We start from the raw sequence: 27,080 nt of genomic DNA, 5'->3' as shown, positions 1-27,080 counted from the left end.
GGGTCATCACAAACCCCACTGATCACACCATAGTTGTCCTCAGCGCTAGTAAAATCTTTCAAAACATTATCATCAGCCGGTAAATGAGAGGGAGGGGGGTAAGCTTTCATACTTCTTTTCCCTAAGCAATTTTTTAATCTTTCTGCTCTTAACATTGAAAATCTTTCAAACCATTATCATCAGCCGGTAAATGAGAGGGAGGTGGGGTAAGCTTTCATACTTCTTTTCCCTACGCAATTTTTTAATCTTTCTGCTCTTAACATTGGAAATAACTTTATCTTTGTCTGAAAATAGTTGGACAAGCTCCTAAAATTGAGTAAAAAAAAGACAGGTGTTTTAAAAATCTATTCAAAATGAATGGCTCAGATGTAATTTTAGGCAAAATGGTTAGGTGTGGCCACTGTAATCACTCCAAGTACATTTTAGAGGGCTCTTCATTTGTTATTTATGGACTTGAGACTGTTAGGCTATCCCAAAAGTATTACTGTTCAACCACTGTGGTTATCTATGTCACCCAATGTCAACACCGTGATTGTTTTTATATTGGAAAGACGGTTCAATCTTTGAAAGCAAGAGTATACCATCATTTATATGATATAACAAACAGGGATGTGCAAAATGTCCTGCACAGATACATTTGTTCATTTAGATCCCAGAAGTTTTCCTTTTATGCTATTCACCATGTTATTATGGAAAGCGGGGGGGGCGGGGTCCAGGTGATGATCTCATGGAATATAAGGAACTAAAATGGCAATTAAGGATTAACAGTGCTGTCTTTCCTGGTGTGAATGATACGATTTTGAAAGTGTGTATTTTAAGGCTAAAAACAGCTTATTTTTTATGATTTTTTTATGAATTTTACTATAAACTATTTTTTTGCTGTTACTTTGCTCAATATGTGTTGCAATGGCATTGTTCAGTTTTTCACAAGTGTTTTTAGGAATGTTCTTTGCTACTAATTTTAGGCTAGTATGTCACTTTAAGACTGCTGGGTTAATTGGTTTTAATTGATTTTAACTGAGTGATCATGTGATTTTAAAGAGTGATTTTGTGGACTGATGATGTTCTGAAGTCATTCCTATGTTTGGCCGAAAGCACTCAACCTGTATTGTTTTGTTATTTTTTCTTAATAAAGAGTGTAGTTTCATTTTTATTCCACTCATTGCTTAATATTTTTCTTTTTTACTGGTCTGACCCTGTGGTGATTTCAGTTACTAGTTTTTGTGACACTGCCAGTCCAGCTATCTGAAATTTTGTAAACAAGTTTATATAATTTGTGAATATTAATATGATTCATATGCTTGTCTTACAAGTGTGTGTTCAACAGGGTTTGTACAGTACTGAGCTTCAAGGATATGTCCACAGTGTACCCCTACTGGAAAAGAACAGAAATGTATATAAACTATATACCTGTGCAAATGTATATTTTAATAGTAGAAGCTAGAACATACAGAGTTAACTTGCAAAACTTCAAGAAAATAAGTTGAAATTGTTTTACAATTGTGTTATCTTCTCAGTTTCAGGGAAGCAGACAATGTCTAGAGCTAGAGGTTCTTCTATTGTCTTGAAACAAATAATTACTAGGTTTCAAATGTAAAAGAGTTTTATTGTTTTAAGACTTCCAAGTTCTGCAAACATCTGAAAGATATGTATTTTTAACACGGATATGTTAAGTTTCTGTTAGCCTGGGAACTGAAGGCAGGTGACAAAGAGTGATGCCATCCAAGCTGACCCAGCAGTAATGTTTGATAGTAATTTTAAAAATCTCTCAGAGAGACTGTGTGCATTTTGTATTTTGTCTTTGACCCGGAAACATCTATCATCAGCAGCATTTTTGCGTGTGGTCTGTAGGTAAGATTTAGAAATAGTATCACTTTTAGATATAGATAAAAAAATAGTAAAATTAGTTTAGATATTTTCTGTATTTATTTGAGACCGTCCTGGACTGTTGTTTTAAAATATATCCTGTGATTCTGAACTCTGTAGTTACGGTGTTGATTGAGTACTGTCTTGCTTTTTTATTATTAAAATATTTAAACCTATCTTTGGGGCTGATATCTGTGAGATATACTTAAGCTCTTAGAGTACTTGCATATGTATTTGGTGACATAGCCTTGCTCTTGGTCACAATAACCACTTGGATAATAGTAACATTACACGGTACGATTGGCCACCCTTTGGGAAGGGTGTTAGAGTAGCTGATAAAGAGTTGGTTGGTGACAGTGACAACTACCTTATAATCTGGGCAGAAGGGGCATAGCTAGTAAACCTGTGCCAGCTTTTCCCAGAGGTGTGTGTGTGTGTGTGTGTGTGTGTGTGTGTGTGTGTGTGTGTGTGTGTGTGTGTCAGCTATTTGGGCAGGGACACAAAGCACTGGTTGGACAAAGAGGTTGTTGGAGGTTTTGGCTTGACCACTCGGCTGAGACCTCAACACTATAGCTGTAGCAGTGGGGAGTCTTACTTGGAATCTGGAGAAAGAGGGGGAAACCAGCCCCAGACTGACTGTGATCTCTGTGCGCTCTTAAGGGAAATTGTATTTTACTGTGTGTGTACTTGTTATCCTCCCATTGTGTATGTCCCTCACTGTTGCTACTGGTGAGGATTGAGGCTCCTTGACTACTCAGCCAGTGCAGGGGCGTCACAGTTTTCAATGGTAAAGAAAAGGAAAACATAAAACACCATTCTCCAGTTGACATTCTACAAGTTGCCTATGACATAATTTGTTAAAGTTAACCAAAAACAATTTCTGACTACAAATCTGGCTATGACTAAAAGTACTGTGTATTCAACTATAAGGAATGCATTATACGTGTGTGTGTGTGTGTGTGTGTATATGTATGTATGTATGTATATATATATATATATATATATATATATATATATATATATATATATATATATATAGCTAGACAGATATACATATATGTGTATGGATCTACTTCAGAAGCTCAAAGTTTCAAAATTCAAACTTCAAACAGCAGAGAGCATAATATCGAGTTTTGAAACTTCCAAAACCTAATTAAAAAAAATAAAAACAAAAACATTTTTTTTTTACATTATTGCAGGGGGCAAGCCCTCCTGCACCCTCACACCCCCTGCTAATTAAATATACCAACTCCAGGATAACACTACAGTGAGGAAAACAGTAAATATCCAGTTCTGCGCTGCACGGTGATCACCATTCAAAACATTCACAGTTTCAAAACTTCAATCTTATAGTCTCAGCCTTTTGAAGTTCGAAGTTTTGAAACTTCGACCTTCTGAAGGGGATCCATATGGAAATATATTTTTATATATATATATATATATATATATATAGGCTGGCACACATTTTAACCATTTTTTTCCTTCATTCTTTGCATGAAGACCATCAGCCCTAACTCAACTGGTGTATTTGTCTTCCAAAGGTGAGAGCCAGTCGTAGAAGGCCATTATTGAGGCAGCTATCACTGTTTATCCTGTATTAACCTTATTCCCTAGTTCCCTTTCAGAGGACGATATACAACTTGCAATGGCAGATATATGATGCATGCATGTTTCTATGCATGCATGCACTTATTCTGTTCACAAGGCTGTGCACTGCTTGGCAAAGCCTGCACAGCTGGTCTTACACACGGTCCCCATACTCTGCCCTCTAACATGTGGGATAGTTTCCAGCATGCTGTGCAGACCACAACAATGCCCTCATCCTGGGATGGGAGACCTCAAACTGTCCATTTCTCTCCTGTCTTCCCTAAGGTCTAGTCCACTCTTCGAGCCAGAATTATCTGGACTATAGTCAGGGCTTTACTCATGAAACTGGGAGTTTTAAAATGCTCTTGCATTTTCTTCTTGTTTTGCTCATACTAGTGGGCTCTGCCCCAGCCTACAAAAGACTCTGGGGGGGGTCAGACAATTTGACACCTACGAGTTAGTATAGGAATCAGTTCAGTATGCAGGCTTCACCTAGTTGTAATTCTGTGTCTTGCTCACATTTCCCTTTAATTTGGCAAGGAATACTAAAAATAACTAAATGTTATTAAAATTAAATATCCAGAGGTAAAACCTGAAAAACTGCTTGCGCTCATTTCTGAAAATAATTCCACAGTACTGTAATACAATTATTGTTAGGCACCTATCATATTTTTTCCAAAACAAGATGTTATATGAACCAAAGAACTGGTCAGTCATTCAGAATGCTGGGACACAAATTCAAAACATTTTATTTTATTTATGTAATATAAAAAGAAAATGAAGATTATACAAAATTAAAATTACCTTGCTGTTCTTCCTACTCTGTGGATGTAAGTATTTGCATCCTCTGGACAATCAAGCTGAAGAACCCAATTTACTGCAGGAAAATCTGTATGGAAAAGGCATCATATTTAATAAATGATAACACTGTCATACCGAACTTTAAAACCCATACTCAGTCATAAATATAATTACCAAGTAAGAATATCAGTCAAACCCACCTTCTAGGTACTTCGTGAGTCTCAGGACTAAGAAAAGTGAAGCTAATTGCACACTTCATATGATAAACAGACTGCGTGTGTCTAAGTATTCAGATTTGCATGCCAAAGGGAAAAATACACAAGTGTGTGCTACACAAAACACCATTTTACAATTTGAGACCATGACTAATGGGAAATGATTCTGGCTATTATCTGGTACACATTAATCAGCAGAGAATAAATGAAGCATTGTGTTTTGCTGCAACTTGGCAGGCTAACGTTGACTAGCTTAATGAATGTGATCCCAGAAAGTGCAGACTTTTTTTGCTATTAAAAAGACATTCCTGTAAACTGACAGGCTGGTGTAACATGCTTATTTTTATAACAGTATGAGAAGACTTGGGATCAAAGGCATGTTTCCAGTCATCAGCTACCTATGTATTACACAGCAAAATGGAGTTTTGCATTTCACATCTGTTCTTATACCTTTGGGATTTGCTAAAGTTGAACTCCAAACTTACATCAAAGAGATAATATGCAGGGGAGACTGAAGTGAACATATGGTGATATCTATTAGGTATTCCAACATACACATATGCAGCAGTTATACGGGAAGCCTTATATTAAGGTATGATTGTAAGGCACAAGATATAGTATGGTACACCATTTCTTCTCAGATAGATTTTCCTATTAATTTGTCCATGATTCTGAATTTATTTTGTTTAGAAGGCAGCAGCTGCAATAAATGCTTAAAAGGCTTCGGAAATGTTATGGATCTACTTAACTCTCCGTCTGTCTCTCTGTTAACCAGGTAGGTGGACTGGTGCAAAGACCCTTTTCAGTTATGACTCAGGCCACAGCCAGTTAAATAAATTAACACAATTTCCAAATAAACACTGTTGCATTTGTTAATACAGAACACTGAAGTTAAAGCATACTTTCTTGAATATTTGAGGATTTATACCAAAGAAGTGAGTCAGTAATTAATGGTAGTAGCTAATAACAGAATTATATTAAATCTATTTCCAGACATAGGCAGTTTAACAAACATTTTACAGGACAAACATAAATATTCATATAAAAATGAGGAGACTATTCTAAGCACCTCTGGATCCTATTAAAAAAGCTTCAAACGTAATATAATACGGACAAAAATACATGAAACAAAATAGTCTAGCATTAACCCTTTTACATAAACAAAATGCTCTTCAGCAAGATTCAAAAGGGATAACCTTAATACATTGGGATGTCAGAAATGCTTTTAATAATACTGAACACAAGTGATAAAGTCCAGGTAATAAACAAGTGTACTTAATAAAGAAAAAGGCAAGTGGACTACAGCTAACCTATACATTATGCCATTATTTTGTTTTTAGAATGTACAGGCTGTGTAATGAGTGTGTTAACCTTAGGCACTGTACCTGAAGGACTCAATGATGAAGTTAATTGTGTATTTATCATTACCTGAATTAGTTCTGGGGGGGGGGGGGGGGTAAATGTTCATTTTTGAGACAGGAAACTCCTGGCCTAAAAATAGATCATGGTGTTGACATTAAATCTATTTCTTAGTGCATTATTTTTCCTCTCCCCACCACCTCCCGATCTGCCTTATGACTCCTCTGTCTTCACTCAAATGGCACCACTGTTCCACTCACATGGGAGCAGGACATTCCCAGGCTAGGTGACAGCCCTATGGCACCATCATTCCTGTCTAGCAATCCCAATCAGCACATCTGTCCCACAAGAGTCAGATGGTACAGGTTGGGTCAGCTATCTGGTCCTGTAGAGCAGTCTAATCCTCTCTGTGAAGCAGAACTCCTCCCCTCAGCTGATCTAGTGAACTATTCTGTTGCTATCATCTTTGGAGAAGCCTGCTTCTCAGTGAAGAATTCAGCTAGCACTACTAATACACTTGGCAGTGCATGCTCACAAGGTCTGAACTTCACAGAATGTAACCCCTAATGTTCCATAAATATCATGAATGTGGTGAGCCAAAGCTGACTACCTCTCCAGAGTATGGGCAAGATGGGAACTGCTCACACACATCCTCGCCTGCCAGCTTCTGTAAGCACTCATGCTGCTAATCAAACTCCAGTTACCTCTGCCATAATCAGGGTTGTACTCCTTTACATCAAGGAGGTAGCTCTGTTTTTTGTTTTTTAATTCTTGAAATGAAAAGAAAGAGAGCCTAATGAAAGATGCACCTGAAGTCACCAATGCTCCAAAGGCTCTAAAAGGCTCTAAAAAATCTTGGGAACAGTCTCTCTCAGCTTCTATAATCAGAGATAACAGAAGGATTCTTAGCATATCATTTGTTCAACAAAAGAACCCTCCTCTTTATGGGTCTTTGGCACGGCCTCTCTTTTTCACTTTTTTGAAATTCTGTCTTGCATTTGCTGGTGTGTGTGTGTATGCCTGAAAAATACATGCCACGGCCTAAACCAGCTACATAAGCATGCACATCACCAAGTCCACCAGTTTACCTCAATGCCAACACCGATCACTCTTTTGCAAAGCAGAAAACAATAATGCAGATCTAACTCTACATCATTAATCAAGTAATACAGAAATACATACCTACCTGATTTATGGGGAACTCAACTGAAGCTGTAAAGGCACTCCTCTACAAGGTGAATAGAGGGAAGGTACACCTGATCGATCAAGGAGGATCTTCCAATAAGTCACCTAAAATGGTATCAAGGATCATCCTTCACAGGTCCTTGGTTGAAGTGAATCTCATTCAGTAACCAGTGGGGTGAAAAATGTAGAAGTATCACAAAATCCACAGCACAGACAGTAGAGTCCTGGAATACTAACTTTCCAAATGCAGCCTGACTCCAGAAGCTATGGCAGAAACAATAAAGCTTGATGAAGCTGTGCAACCAACACCAAAAGGCTATGGCACAAACGTCTGAAGTGAACACATTCTTGAAACAACAATGGAGACAGCTATTCCTCTGGTGGAGTAACTTTGTGCACAGAATTTACCAACAAGTGATTAGATGGCTAATGTAAAAAAAATAATGCAACTGGCAGTCAACTTGAAAAGCATCTACCTGACAATGTCAAGTCTTTCCACCTGTGCAGAGAGAGATAAACAAGTGTTCCATCTTCCTAAACTCTCACATTTGGGATCACGTAATGACGGAGGTCCTGGTTCACAAACAGGGCATAATGAGCCCTCTTGTCCCCTGTCTTCTGCCATCACAAATAAAACTAAGACATTGAAGGACTGATTCTGGAGACAATCTCAATGCCATCCTTGAAAATAATAGTAGGCTCATTTTGAGGGACATGAATATATCCAGGTGAATAACATATGGGTCTCTATAAAGTTCATAAACTTTGAGATCTAGAAGAAGGGATGGTAGTGCACAGGAAAAGACTTTTCAAGACACTAATTTCAATATCAGGCTCGAAGAGCATTAATCCTGTAATTCTTTTAAATAACAGGCATCTTCTCCAGAAATGTATCCAGGCAATTTTGAGGGAATAAACAGGAAAATAAGGCAAGCCTGTTCTTTATAAATCTGTGGGCACCTTCAAAGAGGAAGTCACCAGGTGGAAAGACAAAAGCGGAAAATGACTCAATGCCCTTGTTTGTCTCGACAGTCAGTGGCCTTAGCATGTTCCTGAATCAACACACACACTACTTGACACGGGACTACATGCCCCTATATACTTTAAGGAGTAAGCTAATGCCCAGTATTGCCCACAGGGGAGTACACAACACACAGTGGAACTGGACTTCAAGGGAACTAAAAACTTGAATGCAACTGTGAGCTACTAAAGGGCTGCACACAAATGTCCAAGTGGTGCACTGAAGTATCAATGAATTAAGCTCTCACCAGACATTCAATGTATCAAATAGCTTTGATATGCAATCCTTGGAAACTGTCCTTGACTTTGGCATGAAGGTCCAAGCAAGATACTCAGTTACACTGATCTGTGACCAGGTACTCATGACACTGCTTCCCGAGACCTGGCTGACTGACTATGGGTTTTAGCCAATCATCCTCGGCAAAGCAGATTAAGAATTTGGCATACGCACACCAAAATGGCAGTCAGGGATGACAGTCTCCCAATTCTTACACCGTAACTGAAGAGGAGAACAGGTTCAGGCTTGAACTTGTCAACCCCAGGTTTCAAGGAGGTTGAACTACCACTTGACTTAATTCAAAAGGCAGAAAGACTTAGGCCTACTCTTGTCTGTTCCTGTGACATAGGTTCGACCTATGCCTAGATCTATAAGCAAGATCCTCAAAGACCAAGTGTCCATAAACAGCTGTTCACAACTTCCAGTTTTTTGTGGAGAAGATGATCAGCAACATATCCTTCCCTTGCCTTTGGACAGCCGATTTAAACCTCTACACTTGTGGCAGTTTTCAACATCAAGCTCTTCCCCAAGACAGTATAGCTAATACCAGTACAGATTTTGGTTTGCAATCTTTTGGGAGCATAGGTACTTATTGTGATTTTAGGTACATCTATGAAGGACATTACCAGAGATTGCAAGGACTGAGATATGAACTGTGCAAATGCAAAAAGGAATTGTGTGGCTCAAGGGATGTTGTACTACTGCTGTAGATATGGAATCAGTACTGGCCTATGTCAGATCATAAAAGTAAAACATGTGAGGGGGCATATCATCCCACAGTGTTAACGTACAGCTTTCCAAATTTGTTAATCTGGTTAAACCCTGCAGAAATGCTAAGTGTTAAAAAGAAGAGATTCAGCATACAACTCTAGTGCCTTACATTGGGACTGCTCCTATCCTAGTCCTCACACCTATTGCTTTCACATATCATATTTCTGTATACGCAATAGCGTTCCGTGTTATGACTTGCTATTTACACCATCTACACCTCCTAAAGAGACTGGAAAGTGTTTCAATTGAATTGTTTATGTTAACGTGAATGCGTTCACTGCATTACTCTGGTGTGTGTGGTGATTTGCTGTAACACTAGGCTCTATATATTATTAGCTATACAGTTATTTATTTGAAATGTACTTTTCACCATTAATATGTACATCCTAAAGAGTTATATCAACTATGTGTAACGTTGCTTTGCTTACCAGTTGCATAACCTGTCTTTTATTGCATTTTGACTCTGAATTGTAACCCTGTATGTTAATATTGTACTCTAACATTATCTTTTTGTCCTCTCTCCCTCCTCTAACAGCTATCCCCTCCACGACCCTGTGTCTTTGCCTGGGTTGTATCCCTCTAATTTCACTATTAGGGTGTTCCCCACAGAATACCCTTGGACTCGATCAGGACATTGTCTTCTTCTACCACCCTCTACCACCAGAAAAAAGAGAGTATGTCTACCTAGTCATGCTATATTACGTTTTAACTAAACGTTCCTGCTAAACTTTCAGACTGCCACTAGCTAAGCAGTCAGCAGCTATCCCTCCTTACTCCTTCATTTCCCCTCACAGTCTCCTCGGATGGCCACATAGGCTATCCTCTCTCCCCTTCTAGTACAGCTCCGCCTGGTAGCTCCCTTGTTTGCTTACTGCACTACTACTTTGTCCACTAGATGTTATACTTTTCTCATCCCTATTTGGGATATTAGTACTGACTTCTGCCTTACACTTTTATTCTCCCTCCTTATACTAATCCTTTTCCTCCTTTACCTCTCTGTCTCATCCTCTCCCCGAGGATACTTTCTCTTGCCTTGATTCCCCTTCCTTCCCTGATACTTTTCCACTCTCCTCTGGTCTACTTTGTGTGCCCGCTCCGCTCCCACCCTACCCCCATATCCCACCCACCCCAGGGTCCTACATTTATATTTCTACAAGCCACACCTCCTACTACTGCTATCCTATCCAATTCACAGTCTCACAGATTGTGTAACTTCCTTCACTTAGTCACACCTACATACCACTTTAACCAACCCACCACTATCTCACTAAAGTCCTATACCATTACAGCCCCTTCCACTTTACCCCTACTCCCACCACACCCCTCTACAACATATCAGGAAACCCTACTTCACATACAACTATCTTATCATGTCTACAACTATCCTCCACTCACAACTTAAACTACCTATCACCTTCTTACTATTATTCCTTCTCATTACTACCTACTTCTTAACCTCCTATGAACACTCCTTAACTATTTCTCTCTCACTTCCCTCAAAACATACTAGTACACCTACAACATACCTACCTTCATCCTATTTACCTACCTCATCACAAACCATATATCTACTTCCCAAATACCATAGACTATTTCATTGTAAACTACTAAAAACTAAATCAAAGAAAGTATTTGACACATCTCTAAAACACATATCCAAAAACTATGGTCTACTACTCCATCTACTTCAGGACGGTGACATACACCCCAATCCAGGCCCTCAACCTACAACTACTGAAACACACAGTCACCATATAAAAGCTCTCCTTCCTCCATCAACTATAACTACAAAAGTACAGTTTTGTACCTACCATAAATGTAGATGTTCGAGGATCCACATTGCTGCAGTCCTAACTATTGGGGGTAGTCCACTGTCCAGTCGGCCCGAATACCAAAGTATATGGCTGACGTCGGTCACGGCGCATTAGACTGATGTCAGTACGTCAGGGTACTAATGCGCATGACCGACGTCATATCCTCAGTCTTTTCTTGCCCCAGATGTCAGAAGACCCTAAAAAGACAAGGCCAAAACCAAAACACACCAAACATACCTGCACCAAAAATATATACAATATATACAAAGGTACCAGAATACAATCTCACCTACACAACCACCCCTAAACACAGAGGGGAAGGAGGGAGGGTAACTTGGACTGCAGCAATGTGGATCCTCAAACATCTACATTTATGGTAGGTACAAAACTGTACTATGTTCTTCATTCCACATTGCTGCAGTCCTAACTATTGGGTAGAATCCCAAAGCAGAGGTAAGGGAGGCTGGCAAATCATAAGGAAGCAGGAGCTGATAACATGCCTTGCAAAATAGCTGTGGCAAAACCAGCCCTAGACTTAGAGTAGAGAGGAAGGTGGTAATGCTTAGAGAAAGTATGCACTGAACTCCAAGTAGCTGCCTCCAAAATATCCTTAGTTGCCACCCCTTAGAAATGCTGTTGAAGTGGCAGTAGCCCTAGTGGAATGAGGCCTAATCCCAGCTGGAATCTCCTTGCCATGATGGGAATAACAAAATGCAATGCAGAACCCAATCCACCTAGAAATAGTTTGTTTTGACACAGGCTTGCCCTGCGAACTCAAAGCAAAAGAAACAAACAACTGCTGAGACTGCCTAAAATCCTTAGTCCTGCTTAAATAATAACGCAATTGCCTGTGTACATCTAAAGTGTGCAAAATCCTTTCCCCTTTATTTTGGGGATCTGCATAGAAAGTAGGCAAATGAATAGTTTGGTTTAAAGCCACACTAGAAACCACCTTAGGCATAAAGGAAGGATTAGTACGTAATGATACCCTATCCTTATGAAAAATCAAAAGGCTCAACCGCCATAAGGGCCTGTAACTCAGAAACCCTTCTTGCAGAAGTAATGGCCAACAAAAAGCAGTCTTCCATGACAAGTATTTCAGTTCAGCAGTAGCCGCGAGCTCAAAGGTTGTAGAGTAAGTTTCTCCAACACAAAATTGAGATCCCAAGCAGGAGTAGGAGCTCATTGGGGTCTTATATTCTTTGCCCTCTAAGAAATTGCTTGAACAAAGGATGTGAAAACAATGGTGGGTCACAATCATAGTGAGCTGAAATTGCTGCAGCATGAATCTTAATGGAAGAGAAAGACAAACCTTTGTCCAATAACTCAGTAAGATATTGAAGAGCCACACTCAAATTAGGCTCGAAATCTCCAAATTCTTTGCTGCAGTCCAAAATAAAAATCTCTTCCATTTTTCTGCGTACACTTTCCTTGTACTAGGTCTTCTGGCTTCCATAATCACATTTAAAACTTGTTGAGGAAGTTGAGACCTGCTGTCTTTCAAAACAGAATATGCCAGGCTGTTAGATGAAGAGAGTGAAGCTTGACATTGAGCAGACGACCGTCCTTCTGAGACAACAGATGTGGAATCAAGGGTAAAGGCCATGGAGGCTTCCTTACCAGACTCCTCAGTAATGGGTACCAGTGCTGCCGAGGCCAATCTGGAGCTATTAAAATCATCCTTGGCTTGTCTTGTCTGACCTTTAGAAGCACCTTTGGGAGAAGAGGGAGAGGTGGAAAAGCATACACATGAAGATTTTTCCAACTGAAAGAAAGAGCATCCACTTTCCAAGCTGTGTGATGAAATCCCTTCGTGCAAAACTTTGGCAGCTGGTGGTTTAGTGGAGAAGCGAACAGATCTATGTCTGGAGTTCCCCATGACACTGTCAATTTTGAAATACATGAAGATCCAGTTTCCACTCGTGGGGATCCATGATTTGCCTGCTTAACACATCTGCTAAGGAGTTCTGTGCTCCCGGCAGAAACCTTGCCTGTAGAGTTAGTTGCAAGCTGAGCGCAGTCTCCCATAAAATCATTGCTTGCCTGCACAATGGGTAAGAATGTGTTCCCCTTGTTTGTTGATGTACCACATGACAGTTGTGTTGTCTGTTAGAATCAACACCTGCCCTGGAAGAAGTAACTCCTTGAAAGCCATTAATGCAAAATGGACTGCTAACATCTCTTTCATGTTGATATGTAGATGCTGTAGTCTGGCAGGCCACTTGTCTTGTATCCATTTTCCATCTAGATGAGCTCCCCAAGCAATGTCTGAGGCATCTGTCGTTAGAATCTGACTCGCCTCTGGCCGGGTCACAGAGAGTCCCTTGTTTAGGTGACATTCCTGAGCCCACCACAAAAATTCCTTTTGAATGCAAGGTATTATTTGAATGACAGTGTCCAAATACTGGCAGTGCTGTGTCCATAGATTTTTTAGATACCATTGTAGCTTCCTCATATGCAGTTTGGCATTGGGAAGCACCAGAATACAAGATGCCATGAACCCTAAGGCTTGAAGGACTGTCCTTGCAGTCAGCCCGGACTGAAGAGATAGTTGATGGAAGTAACTGGATAGATTCTTTTGTTTGTCCGGGGTTAAAAAGGCCATCTGGGCTGCTGTATTCAGTCTCACACCCAGAAAGCACATGTCTTGAGAGGGTACTAGACTGGACTTTATTTCGTTCACAGAATACCCTAGGCATCTTAGCACTGCTATAACATATTCCAAATGCTGTAGAAGGTCTTCCTTTTCTTGAGCCAGAATCAGGCAGTCGTCCAAGTAAGGATAGATTTGAATTCCTTTTAGCCTGAAGTAAGCTATCACTGGAGCCAGAACCTTTGTGAATACTCTGGGCGCAGTGGATAAGCCAAAGGGCAATGCAGAGAACTGATAATGAGAATTTCCAGCTCGAAGACGCAGATACTTCCTGCAACTTAGCCTTATAGGCACATGAAGGTAAGCTTCCTTGAGATCTAAAGTTACCATCCAGTGATCTTTGCCCAGCAGAGGTAAAAGCTGTTGTAACGTCAACATTTTGAACTTGGGAATGTCCAGATAAGTGTTGAGGATAGATAAATCCAGAATTGGTCTCCACGTGTTCCCCTTCTTTGGTACTAGGAACAGGCGAGAATAAAATCCTAGGCCCCTTTCTGGCACAGGAACTGACTGAATGGCTCCTATTTGGAGAAACAGAGAAATTTGCTTGTGAGCCTCTGTTCTTTGTAGAGGAGGAATGTCTGGCATGCCTTTGAAAGGAGGCAAGGTATGGAAATAAAACCTGTAACCGTGGTGAATGATATCCAGAACCCATCTGTCTTGGGTAATTAAATCCCAATTTCCTTTGAAAAGAGACAGCCTTCCTCCCAGAGGTGCTGCCAGGCGAGAATGTACTGGCAGCTGAAAAGGCAGGTCATTGGGTCTGCTTACGAAAGGACTGACCCCTTCCCTCACCAGAAGTCTGAGCAGGTGAACTCCCTGTCCTAGGCCTAAAAGAACCTTGAGCTCTGCCCCTACCACGTCTAGACCTACCCCTAGACTGGGAATCATAAGCAGGATAAATCCACCCCTTAGTAGGCCAATTTCTACTAAACTTGGAGGCTGCACCTGCAAAAAATCTTTAACAGTTTGCATAGACTTAGCCTTGTCCTCCATTTTCTTTAAAACTGCTTCAACAGGCGAACCAAACAACACATCAGACTGTAAAGGAGCATCCAAAATCCTTGTCTTAACATGCTCAGCTAAGTTCTGATCTCTCAACCAGGCGTGCCTCGAAGAACAGAACCAGTGGCAGCCACCCTCGAGGAGGCCTGCACAGCATCAAAACCACACTGCAAGGAATGTTTACCCACCTGTTCAGACACATGAACTAAATCCTGCAACTCTTTACACTCAATACCTTCTGCCAGAGCATCCACCTTAGATTTCAACTGTGAAAGGAGGTAATTCTGATATTTTAACATGTGAAACTGACAATTCAATGCCCTCATGGCTAAAGTGGAAGAAGTATACACTTTCTTTCCCCATCTATCCAAAGCCCTTGCCTCTTTATCAGGAGGAACAGGATTTTTAACCACAGAAGCCTTCACACCTTTAGGCCCCTGAGAGACAGTTTACGGGTCTGCCCTAGGACTCTTAAAAAGATACTTATGAGCTTCAGGCACCCTATAGTACCTATCCGGTTTAACTGGTGCAGGAGGCAAAGAATCAGGATTCAGGAAGCCTCTGCAAAACATCTTCCACCACATTCAGAACCGGAGGTATAGCTAAAGGCCTATGCTGGGGTAAAAACAAGAATTCCCTAAGCCTCTTCCTGGAATCAGAGAAATCTTGACCTTCCCATTTAAAATGCTCCCTCATGGAATGCAGAGTCTCTGAGAAAAATCCTCAGGAGGAGAAGCTGAAGGAGTAGAATCATCCACATCAGAATCAGAATAAGGAGGATACTCCTGCAAGTCTTCAGCCGAAGACTCAGAAGCCTCGAACAGTGCTCAAAACTCTCAAACTCAGGTTCCATCCTAGGCCTCTTAACAGGAGGGGGCATAGAACCTCTAATCATAGTAATCAAATCCTCTGCCATTTTAAGCATATGTTTCTTAGGCAAAGACCCTGAAACACTAGGAGAAACCCCACTGAAGCTACACTAGGCCTGCCTCTCAAAGAAGCCTTGGAAACAGAGGGAGGCTCTAACCACCTTAGGAAGAGAGGGAAGAACAGCCACCTGAGAAGCCCCTCAGCCTGGCCTACTTCCTGAGAGGATACATCCTGTAACAATAAAGTCTCTCCCTCAGACTCCAAAGAAACACCTGGCAGAACCTCCGGCTCCACTGAGCCTTCTAAAGAACCGGCGTCAGGGACTGTCGGTTCTTCCACTCTAGGCTTTGCTGCTTTATCCTTGCGCTTTTGCCCGAAGCGGGCGTCGGAACATCCGACGGCATTTTATAATTACAACGCTTCCCAAACACTAACCTGGCACAGTCTAACCTTCTCTTAATAGTGCGTTTGTTAAATCTTGCACAAGAGCGGCATCCAACAACGTCGTGCTCAGGCCCTAAACAAGGTATACACAAAGTATGGTAATCCCTATGAGGTATCTGTTTCCCACAAGAAATACAGTTATTCACTTTTTCTGACATCCGGTTAAATACTGAGGCAAGAAAAAAACAAAATATTCCCCAACGGGGTACTTAGCCAACTTTGATTCGGTCTGAAACTCTGACTTCAGAAACTTTCAGAACGCCAACCTGCACTCGCAAAATTGCTTCTGCATCGGACCATGCGGCAAAAAAGACTGAGGATATGACGTCGGTCATGCGCATTAGTACCCTGACGTACTGACGTCAGTCTAATGCGCCGTGACCGACGTCAGCCATATACTTTGGTATTCGGGCCGACTGGACAGCGGACTACCCCCAATAGTTAGGACTGCAGCAATGTGGAATGAAGAACATCATACTATCCTTGGCCCACCTAAATATACGCAGTATCTGTAATAAAGTTAGTCAAATACACGCCCTACTAGAAGTACACAACTTTGACATTCTATGCTTATCAGAAACCTGGCTAAAACCATCTATTAAAGATATTGAAATTACCCCACCTGGATATAACATTGTTAGACTTGATCGCACCTCCAAGAAAGGAGGTGGAGTAGCTATCCTATATAAATCTAACCTGAAGCTTACTCTTCTTGACCTTGCTCTTACCCAAAACAATAATGTCGAAATAATCTGCTCTAGAGTTCAAATTAATACTACTAAATCAATAAACATCATTTGTGCTTATCTGCCTCCAGGAAATAATATCCCCACATTAGAACAACTTCTTGAACAACTCTCAAATTACCTCCCCCAAGAAACATTACTTCTTGGAGATTTTAACATTGACTGGAAATCTTGTAACAATGCTAACCCTACTTCCCATTTAAACCTTTTTGGTTTCAAACAACTAATTGATAGTGCCACTAGAATAAATAAAACAAGCAAAAAAGAAACCACCTTAGACTGGGTTCTTACAAACTCCCCCTCACAAAGCTACAAAACTGGCATCCTTCCTGATGACCTTAGCGATCACTCCCTCACATATGTCATTAGAGCTAAAACTCATCAAAACTTACCTACCTCACATAGAACACTATATTCAAAGAAACAATTTAATCCCCAAAGATTTCAAACAGAACTCTCACAATACAATTGGACCCCTCTAAAGCACCTCTCTCTCAACAAAGCCACAGAATATTTCAACTCAGCATTCCTTACAATCCTAAACCACTATGCCCCAAGTCGTACCATTAGAATAAAGACCAGAACAGCACCCTGGCTTACCTCTAATACTAAACAAAAGATCAGGCTTAAAAATAAATCTTGGAAGAAATGGCGCTCCTCTAGAAACCCAACAGACTATCAAACCTTTAGAGAGCTGAGAAACAAAACCAAAAATGCTATTATTTCAGACAAAAGAACTACTATGTAGAACTTCAGCAATCCACAAAAAGAACCAAAAGGTTCTGGTCTACTATCAATCATCTACTTACCCCAGGTAAAATAGTAACACCTAACCCACAGAATCTAGACCCTGATAATCCCTCTTTAATAGCCAATAACTTCAATAGCTTCTTTACTACTTCCATACAAACACTAGCAAGCCATTTATCCCCTGATGCTTCCCAACTGATCTTAAGTAACACCAACAACGTCATTCCTTCCCTTCAACTTCAACCCATACCCACCTCCTACATACAATCTCTCTTACAAAAACTTAAACCCACTACCTCCTCAGCAGATAAGCTTCCTGCTGAATTCCTTCAGGTAGCAGCAAAAGCTATAGCCTACCCTGTTTCGATCCTAATAAACAGATCCATAAAAGAAAGTGATTTTCCAGCAATCTGGAAGATATCACACATCATACCCTTACATAAAGGAGGCAAATCCACTGACCTCTCTAACTACCGCCCAATAGCACTATTATCTCCACTAGCTAAAATCATGGAAAAATGTATACACAAACAACTACTTAACCATCTCCTTCAAAATAACCTACTAGCAAACACTCAACATGGATTTAGACCCTCACATAGTACGACCACTGCACTACTTTCCTTTACTAACACAATAAACTGTAACCGTAATAATAACAAACTAACTGCTTCTCTTTTCCTAGACCTGTCAAAAGCCTTCGACATGGTCAACCATAAACTTCTCCTACACATACTAAACTCACTTGCCTTGGATTTTTCCTCCTTAACGTGGTTCTCATCCTACCTTGAAAACCTACAACAAGCAGTACTCTGGAAAAATTCTCTATCTGCTCTACTACCTATCTCCTTAGGAGTACCTCAAGGATCAATATTAGGCCCACTCTTATTCTCTATCTTTATTAATGATCTTCAATCATCTATCCATAACACTACCTGCATACAATATGCAGATGATTCTACCATCATCTGTACAGCTCCCACCCAATCTGAACTCCAGTCACTCACACAATCTACCTTTTCAACCGTTGAACAATGGTTCTCAAAACGATGTCTCCTTCTCAACTCCAAGAAAACAAAGCTATTACTATTCTCACCTACCCACAAATCTCCTCAACTAAATTTTACTATTACTGCAGCTGACAATTCTCTTATCTCCCCAGACTCTACTACCAAACTGCTTGGTGTTACTATTGATAATAATCTTAACTATGATTGTCATATCAATAACACTATAAAAGCAGTAAATAAAAAGATAGGTTCACTGTACAGAATAAAACCCTTCCTTACTCCAGAAACACGGACCACCTTAGCTCAATCACATCTTATCTCCACCCTACTGTATGCTTCCTCTATTTACACCAATCTCTCTAAAGGTAACCTGAAAAAACTAACTACATCCTATCATAATATAGCCCGTTTTGCCACAGCATCCCAGTACAGAACTCACCACTGTAATAACTTAAAACAATTACAATGGTTAGAACTACCTAACAAGCTTATCTATCAACAACTCTTAATTACACATAACATTCTTTATCAACCAACAAAACACCAGCTCTCAGTAACCTCCTTACTCCCTACAAAAACTTGAAACAGTTGCGATCTGCGAAAGATACAAGTCACCACAACTAGAATTACAAATTCAGCAGGTAACTGTCTATTTTCAAACTCCATAGGGAAAATATGGAATAACCTCCCCCCACACATTACCTCACTAGACTCCTTTCAACTTTTCAAAAAACAACTTATATTACATCTTAACAACTTCTGGCTCTGCTCCTGTACCAATCCAGACTAAATGACTTCTTCGCTCTTCAGCCATACCTCCCTACGTAAAAATCACTATCTTTCCCTGCTATTTCAAATGACTAAATTACTGTACTGTTCTAAAAAAAAAAAATATATGAATATATAGCTTAGGCTATTTGTTTTTTACCTGTTTTTTTTTCGCTGTATTTTCTACTACACTAAAATGTATGCATTGTTGCTTAAATGTTTAACCTTGTTTTAATTGTGGGGCTTTTCTCCCCGGGCCTCCACTGAAAATGGAAATTATCCAGCTGGACTAGCCCGGTCAACAAATGTAAAATAAAATAAAATAAAATAAAATAAATAGTGTGCAAATTCAAAAGAAATGTATGGGGCCTCCTACATATGCAAAGCTCTGTGTAGGTTCTCCTGGATTCTAAAAAAAATATTTACTGCAGTACATCACAACTTCACATAAGAGAGTGTGGAAAAGGTAAAACTTTCAGGGAATGAAGAAATACATACCACGTGAACCAATGCTACAAAGATAAGTAGAAAAAGCTTCCAATTATCAACTTCTGAGGTTATTAGAATTTTCACTTCTTGAAAACGAAATGGCACAATTTATAGAAAAAAAGGCAATGGATAGCTGTACATTTTGGTAACCACTCTAAATTCCAAAAATCATTAGTGAGTCACAGAATAATTCCACTGAATGATCAAAAAATGCAGACTTACATATACTAAGCCCAAGATTGCTTGTTTCTCAAAATATTGTTTTTTCTGCGGTAAATCTATCTTGGAGTTGATGTGCATACCGGTAGGGGATGGTGGGTTCATACCCCAACAACACTGAGAGAGTTGAAAGTTGTACACTCTAGCAAAACACAACTTTAAAGGAAAAAAAGTGAAATTTAATATTTGTTGATCTGTGTTTTCAGTCTTTTTTGGGGGGCATTTTGGGGCTCTCTATGAAGAGTCTAGACATTTCAGTATGGAACCTTACAAATCTGACAATTGACAGTTTCTGGAAAAGTCTAGATAAAAGATACCCCTAGATATTTCAAACTCTGGTTATACCAGATAAGTGAAAATTGCATTTAGTGTGGGGAAGTAATTTTTATAATGAACTTTTGTTTCAGATATCTTTATTTTACAGCCCAAATGTGTTAAAAGGTTTCCAGGAGAATCAATGGGAAAGGTACCAAGTCATGTGAGTTGGTTAAAGCAGAGTTATTGCAAATAATGTTACTTTATATATCCCTGGTAATTAAGAGAAATTTCTTGTATACAAGAAGACAAATGAGTTGTTTACATTACATGCTTTATGGCAATAACATACATGGGGGGGGGGGACAAGAGATCCATACCTCATCCTACTATACTGCTATAACACTGAGAAAAATGTGCACCACTTTTAACACTAGCATATGACTAAATGTAAACAGATAGCATCTGCATCAATCTAAAGTAAATTCAGTAGTACATGGATAAGATCAAACATTTCTGCTGAACTCCTTAATATCAAGACTGAGAGAGAAAACTGTCAATTTTATTAAGTTGGCAGCACCTTATAAGGAAAACTATTTCATTATCAGCGGTAGTATGTCTTTCAGAATAAACCATGCATTGTTCCTATGAATGATACCTGGTAGAATATACTTGTGTTCATTTACCTAGAAATACAAACTGTTCAAGTCAGCTCAGAAGAGATATTGGCCTACAGAAGAACAACAGACTAAGGGTTTGTTAAGTTCAGGAGAAGACATGCAGCAGCAATGTTACTGAGGCTGGGGGAGATGTCTGCTTTGCAACTGGCCTGCCCTGCTTTCTTTATCTGAAATATTCATTTTTTTTCAACAAAATACCTCAGTTAAGGTACTGGTCTGCAGAAGCACAGATCTTTGGAAAAGCATAAACAAAAAATTGTGAAACGAGAGGAACCTTTACATCTGATACTAAGTTATCTTTCGTTATTCCAGGACACCGAAGTACAAATGTCTCTGGTATCAGTAACTGGCAAGGAAAAGCCATACCTCTGCAAAAATTATTTAAAGGTACACCATGAAATTTCATAGATCTTTGCTTGTTGCTTTACTCTCAATTCATTTTTTACATGTCAGGATTTTTAAGACTGGGTCTTGCAATTCTGAAATCTCTCTTCTGCCTTATTTTAAGTTTTTTTTGGTAAAATAAAACAGTAGCAATATGCTGTAGTTCAACATCTGCTCCCATTCCACTTGGGATCAACCACCTTGTCTTTGGGGATGACTGTGCAGGACTCTATGTATCAAGGTCTGCAACTCCGACATTCTTCTTCTTGCTGAGGTGAAAGCAGCCAAAGACAAAGTCTTGCAGATTAAGTATTTCAATGGAGACTGATATGTTGGTTCAAAAGGGTGGGGGTTAACTCAATTTTTCTATCATAAAATTGTGTTAAGAACTTACCATATCAGTACATATTTGAGTACGACACTGTTACATAAGTCCTTACCAGTGGGACTCCAGCTGCAGAAAGCCTGGTATTCTGTCTGACTTTCAGAGCTCAACGTCCTTCCCCCACCAGGATGGACAGATGTCCTCCCCTCTGTGACATCAGGACATTACCTGTACAAAGCTGATGGCTGCCAATGATATTTTAGCACTTTCTTGTCCAGGAGGAGTGCAGGTCATCAACTCCGACAGACATTAAGCAAGGTCCTAAGGATCCTTATCCAAGCAGGGTCAGCTATACACTCCCTGGATCAAAAACTTTGAGAAATAGGGTCTCAAGGCTATCCATAACTGAGCAGGCCAGAGGCCCTCAGAGGAGGGAAAGGAGAAGAAGAGGTTGCATATGGAAAATATACCCCCCCCCCCTCACACAGGATACCCAAGAAGAAGACAGGATAATGGAAGGGAACCACTACTGCAACAATAAGCTTCTTGAACATCTGCTACTACAGCAACTTCTTACACAGTTATACTACATTCTTCATACAAATCACTGCTATACTGAAGCTCTTCCTACTGAGAAAAATTCCAGAGCATGGAAGGCTAAGGAGGTGGTTAGATTTGAAGGGTTGTGTTGCAACAAACCCTGCAGAATGGCTACTGCAAACACAGCCCTAGCTCAGGAAACAATGCCTGGTCTATAGCACATGGAAAAAATGTGGACTGATGATCACACAGCTACTTCAAACATAACTTGCAATCCCAAAAGGCCACAGTGACTCTTATACTTCTGCTGCTGCGAGGTCTTACAGTCCCTTCCAACTTCTTTCCATGAGAAGTACAACAGAACAAAATGCAATGTAGCAGCCACTAAAAAAAAACTAGTTGCTTGACAACTGTTTTTTTTCCCCTCTCCTTCCTAAATGCAAAGGACATGAATAACTGATCTAATGTTCTGGTATTCCTGGTTTTACCTAGATAGTTTCAATGTCTCTTACACACGTCTACTAAATGAAGATTTCTTTCTCAGTCATCTCTGACAGGTAGGGAAGTGCTCTACTGGATAGAGTAGTACATTTGAAGGCAGAACTCTTTCACTATTTTTTCAGCAATATTTTTCAGGTTAACATACTGTGCAAACCCCAAGTATGGTACACTTGTTATTTTGGCACTGATTGCTGGCCCAAAGATTTTGTAACTATATATATATATATATATATATATATATATATATATATATATATATATATATATATATATATAGTTACAGATATAGATATACGTATATATAGGGTCTACTTCTCTTTATTGAATGGATGTTTCATTGAACATCAAATAACCAACACCACTTCTGCCGAAAGATCACATTTCCAAACTCTGAAATACCATAATAACTAATTAAGAAATGCAAACACAACAACACATAGTCGTAACAGTTTTTGCAGGGGGGTAAGCCCCACTGCTCCCCCCACACCACCTGCAAATTATATATACCATGTCCAAGATTGCACTACAGTGACGTGGGTTGATTCACAATCCTTATGGCAGTGAGATCTCCACTAAAAACCTGTGAGCACTCTCATACTACTGTTCAAAATGCTGAATATTTCTAAACCTACCAGCAGCCGCCATGCCACACAACTGGTATGGTGTAACTGAAGGTACATCAACACTGCACAGTTGTACATCTTGCACCACCAGCAGCACACTGTCTTTTGCTAAAACGACCTTCAGAAAAGTGATCTTTCAGAATAGTGACTTTTCACAGAAGTGGTGTCATTTATTTCACATTCGGTGAAATGACCATTCGATAAAGAGAGGTAGACCCATATATATATATATATATATATATATATATATATATATATACACACACACACACACGCGCGCGCGCGCGCACACACGCACGCACACACACGAGCATGCTCGCGAGCGTGAGGAAGCATATCCCTGAAGAAAACGGAACAAAGATACTCCAAGGGCTCAACAAGGACACAGGAGTGACCAAAAGCAATATCCGCCAAGTCTCAGAAAGAAATAATGTGGAAGGGGGAAGGAGAAAGGGAAGGTTGAAGACCAAATGAAAAAGTAACAACTCAGATGGAACATTACGGTAAGTACATAACTTCTTTATCTGAAGTTGTTGTTTTCATTTGGTCTTCAAGCTGTGGGACTTCAACCTGTGGGACAGAGTCCAAAGCTACATAAATCTTGGGAGACCCTTATGGAAGGATATTCCGGAGCACAGAAGAACCAAAGGAGGGCCTGTTCCTGAAAATAATGTCCAATTTGTACCAAAATTTAAAATGGGTGGCGAAAGCCAAACACATTCTGGCTAGGCTTATAAATGCCCTAGGGCAGATAGCCTAGTATGAACCTATGAACCGAAAAATGGCTTTTTGCTCAAAACAAGATCCTGACTTACTAAATGCTATTTCTGAAAATCTCCAAGAGGTAGGTGGTCTCAGCTTGAGAATTTCTAAAGATTCTTGGACTGGACTGATGATGTCCATGATTCTTATGGTACCACAGGTTCATCTTTGTATCAGAAAAATTCAGTAGTATGTCCAAAATTGCTGGACCTATCACCTTCATCCCCTGAGTTACAGTGGTGGACAGAGCAGCTGAGTGGCAATCCAGGACTTCCGTTCTCCCTTCTGATGCCTCTGCAATCTGTCCAGACAGTTTCATCTGACTTTGCATAGTGAGCTTTTTCAATGAGGAAGAAAGTGCAAGCCACATGGGGGGACCCAAGGATGCACAGAAGTACATTAATATCAAGGACATGTTGGCAGAGACTTATGCCATGATGGTTTTCATCACCTATAGATTCTGGATCCTCTCTAAATGATAACAGACAACACCACACTGATGTGGTACGTCAACAAATAAGGGGAAATGAGGTCTTAAACACTATGCAGGTTGGCAATGATGGCCCAGGAGCTGATTTCTCAGTTTTATCTGACTCTTTGAGCTTCATACATCCCATTAGAGAACACAGTTGTAGCACACAGACTAAGCAGATCCTGGGCAGACCTACACAAGTGGAAGCTCAAGGCAGTGGTGTTCCAGGATCTAGCCCAGATGTAGGGAATGTTTCAAGTAGATCTGTTTGCCTCCTTTCAAAACAGACTTTAGAGAAATTTTGTTCCAAACCTCCTTGCAGCCATGTTTGAAGGAAGGACATATTCTTATTTTCTTGGACGGGTATGTTCCTGTATGTGTTTCAACCCTTTCCACTCTATGGGAAGGAGACCGAGGAGGGAAAAAGGAGATTTGCAGTCAGCATATCACTTGTCGATGGAACAACTGGCTTCGAAACCTCCTTATTAACTCTATGTGAGACTGGTTGGACTGATTCCAGAGGTGGAGTGGTCTCAACATGTTCATTGTTAGTCTGTTCATTAACTTCATTCTGCGTCGAGCTATGTAGGCCATCATATGTTCTGTGTTACAGGACTTTCCATAAACCTTCTCTCACTTGTTCCGATTGGCTTGGTACATTTCCATGCCGTTCTTGTGATGCCTGCAAATATATATTTGTCACTAGCAGTACTGGACATTCTGCATGTAATTTTCGTATAGATATTGTTTTTTATGCTGACTGCAAGAGTGTCAACATTGTTTACTTGGCTTTGTCAAGCATGTGACTCTTACTATGTTGGCAAAACGAATAAGATGCTGAAGGAAACGATTCTGGAGCACATAGGGGATATTAGCAATAAGAGGATGGCTAATGCTTTAGACAAACATTTTGTGGAACATGGTGCTGCTCGTTGTTTTAAGTTTACCATTCTTGAAATGTTAACTGAGGATTTACGGGGTAGTGATATTGTGAATAAGATGGAGTGGAGAGAACTGCAATGGATTGCTAAATTGCAAGGCAATGTTAAACCTGGCTTAAATGACAGTATTTCTTTAAGGCTGGTGCTACGCAAGTGTGGCTCAGTAGTTTTGTTTTATAAATGAGCAGTAGATGTCACTATTTATGTCATATTTAAATTATATATCTGCAATATGTGTTTTTATTGGTTGGTTTTAGATTCTTGTGTGTTGATTAGTGCAGGTCTCTTGATAAGGGCTGTAGTTTGCGGTTTTGTATTATGGTCTGAGGAAGCAGTTTTCCACGAAAGTGCTCACATTTTGCTATTAAAATTTTTGTTTTTCTACTTCAGTTTGTTTTTATTACGCTGGTCATTGCTGTGGTGGTCAAAGTCTTCTTTTCTGGAATCTATCCACATGCTAGTAAGGCAGTGTGTTTGTTAAATATAGTACAGTTGTGAAAGTTTCACTTAGCCATAACAGTACATGATCGTAGACTAGGCAAAAGCAAGAAGCCATGCTGTGACTAGGTGAAAAAGCTCAGTTTCATTAAAGTCTTTTAGAATTATTTTGGTTGCCTGGTTCCTTTACTTGAACTGGCTTCATGTTTTTTTTTTTTGGTTTAGCTTTTGGTTGGAATGTCTGTACAGTACACACTACCTTAATGGCATTACCCTCCCATCACTCCCCTTTGTTGGATGCACATAGTTTGTTTGGTAGCTGCTGATTTTTTTTTTTGTTTTGTTTAGCAGCTTTTGTTGTGCGAGTGTGTGGCTTTTTGATAGGAACAGTTGGTGTTTGCAAAGCCTGTGTTTCAATCCGCTCTTCCTGTTGGGCACAAGAAAAAGACAAAGAGCTTATGTCTGTGGCTGTGAAGAACTACCCTTCTGGCAGCTGATTGGTCCTTCCCACCCCCAGACAAATACTGGGAGGAGTTCTGAGCTTTAACAGTTTGCTAGAGGAGGGTAGCAGGGCACTACTACCCATATATCAGTAAGGCAGCGTGTTCCACAAACATACATTGTTACAGGTAATTGGAACTCGCGTGACTGTACTTTATTTACCATATACTTAAGAGTTAAGCCCTATGCCAGACCAATGCTTTTTCAGCTGGCATACAGCATTCTTTAACCAGACTAAGACAGCCAGTGACAATGTTCACAGTCCCCACAAATTGTGATCACTGAAGCATACTGAATCAAATCCAGGCCACTCAAAGCAAAAAGGAGAGGATCTTGTAATGCTCAGTACTTCATCTACCGCCACTCTTCGAAACATCTTGAATGGGGATTGGTATAATGGTTAAGGTCCTTGCTACACATGCATAAGGTACAGGGTTTTATTTTCACTTTTGGAAGGGAAACTGGATAGACTTGAAATGGCCTGCCTAGTACTTACCTATGAACACAACCAAAATCACAAGAGTTATGAACATTGTACATGCTGTCTATATGATTGATGTCTCAGTTAATAAGTACAGAATAGCTAAGGTGAGTAATTTATGTGGTTTTATTTTGCATCCTGTTTTTATCAAAACCTCATCTGCTGTCACAGCATCTGCACTATTTGAATACCTTATACATAACCAAGAACAATTTCTCAAAATGTTTCATGTAGCCTTTGTACACATATGTTCATTTTACTATAATGTTACTCACTGAATGTTAATCCTAGGCTGTGGCTGAAACAGGTCCATTTATATCACTCCACT

The 27,080-nt window shown here is 39.9% G+C and overlaps 1 protein-coding gene across 1 annotated transcript in view; it reads right to left on the bottom strand.

Moving 5' to 3' along the window:
• Nucleotides 1-27,080, bottom strand: part of DDX10 (DEAD-box helicase 10) — a 1,393,858-nt gene that overhangs the window by 943,619 nt on the left and 423,159 nt on the right. The window contains exon 9 of the mRNA XM_044071854.1: nucleotides 4,258-4,342. Within this exon, the coding sequence (XP_043927789.1) occupies nucleotides 4,258-4,342 (85 nt within the window). The remainder of the gene's footprint in view (nucleotides 1-4,257; nucleotides 4,343-27,080) is intronic.

Source organism: Protopterus annectens, chromosome 5.part0 (assembly GCF_019279795.1).
Source record: "Protopterus annectens isolate FY-2018-M chromosome 5.part0, PAN1.0, whole genome shotgun sequence".
In the NCBI taxonomy this organism is placed as follows: Eukaryota; Metazoa; Chordata; order Ceratodontiformes; family Protopteridae; genus Protopterus; species Protopterus annectens.
The sequence above is the reverse complement of the archived record's forward strand: the minus strand, read 5'-3'. Positions and strand labels throughout refer to the sequence as shown.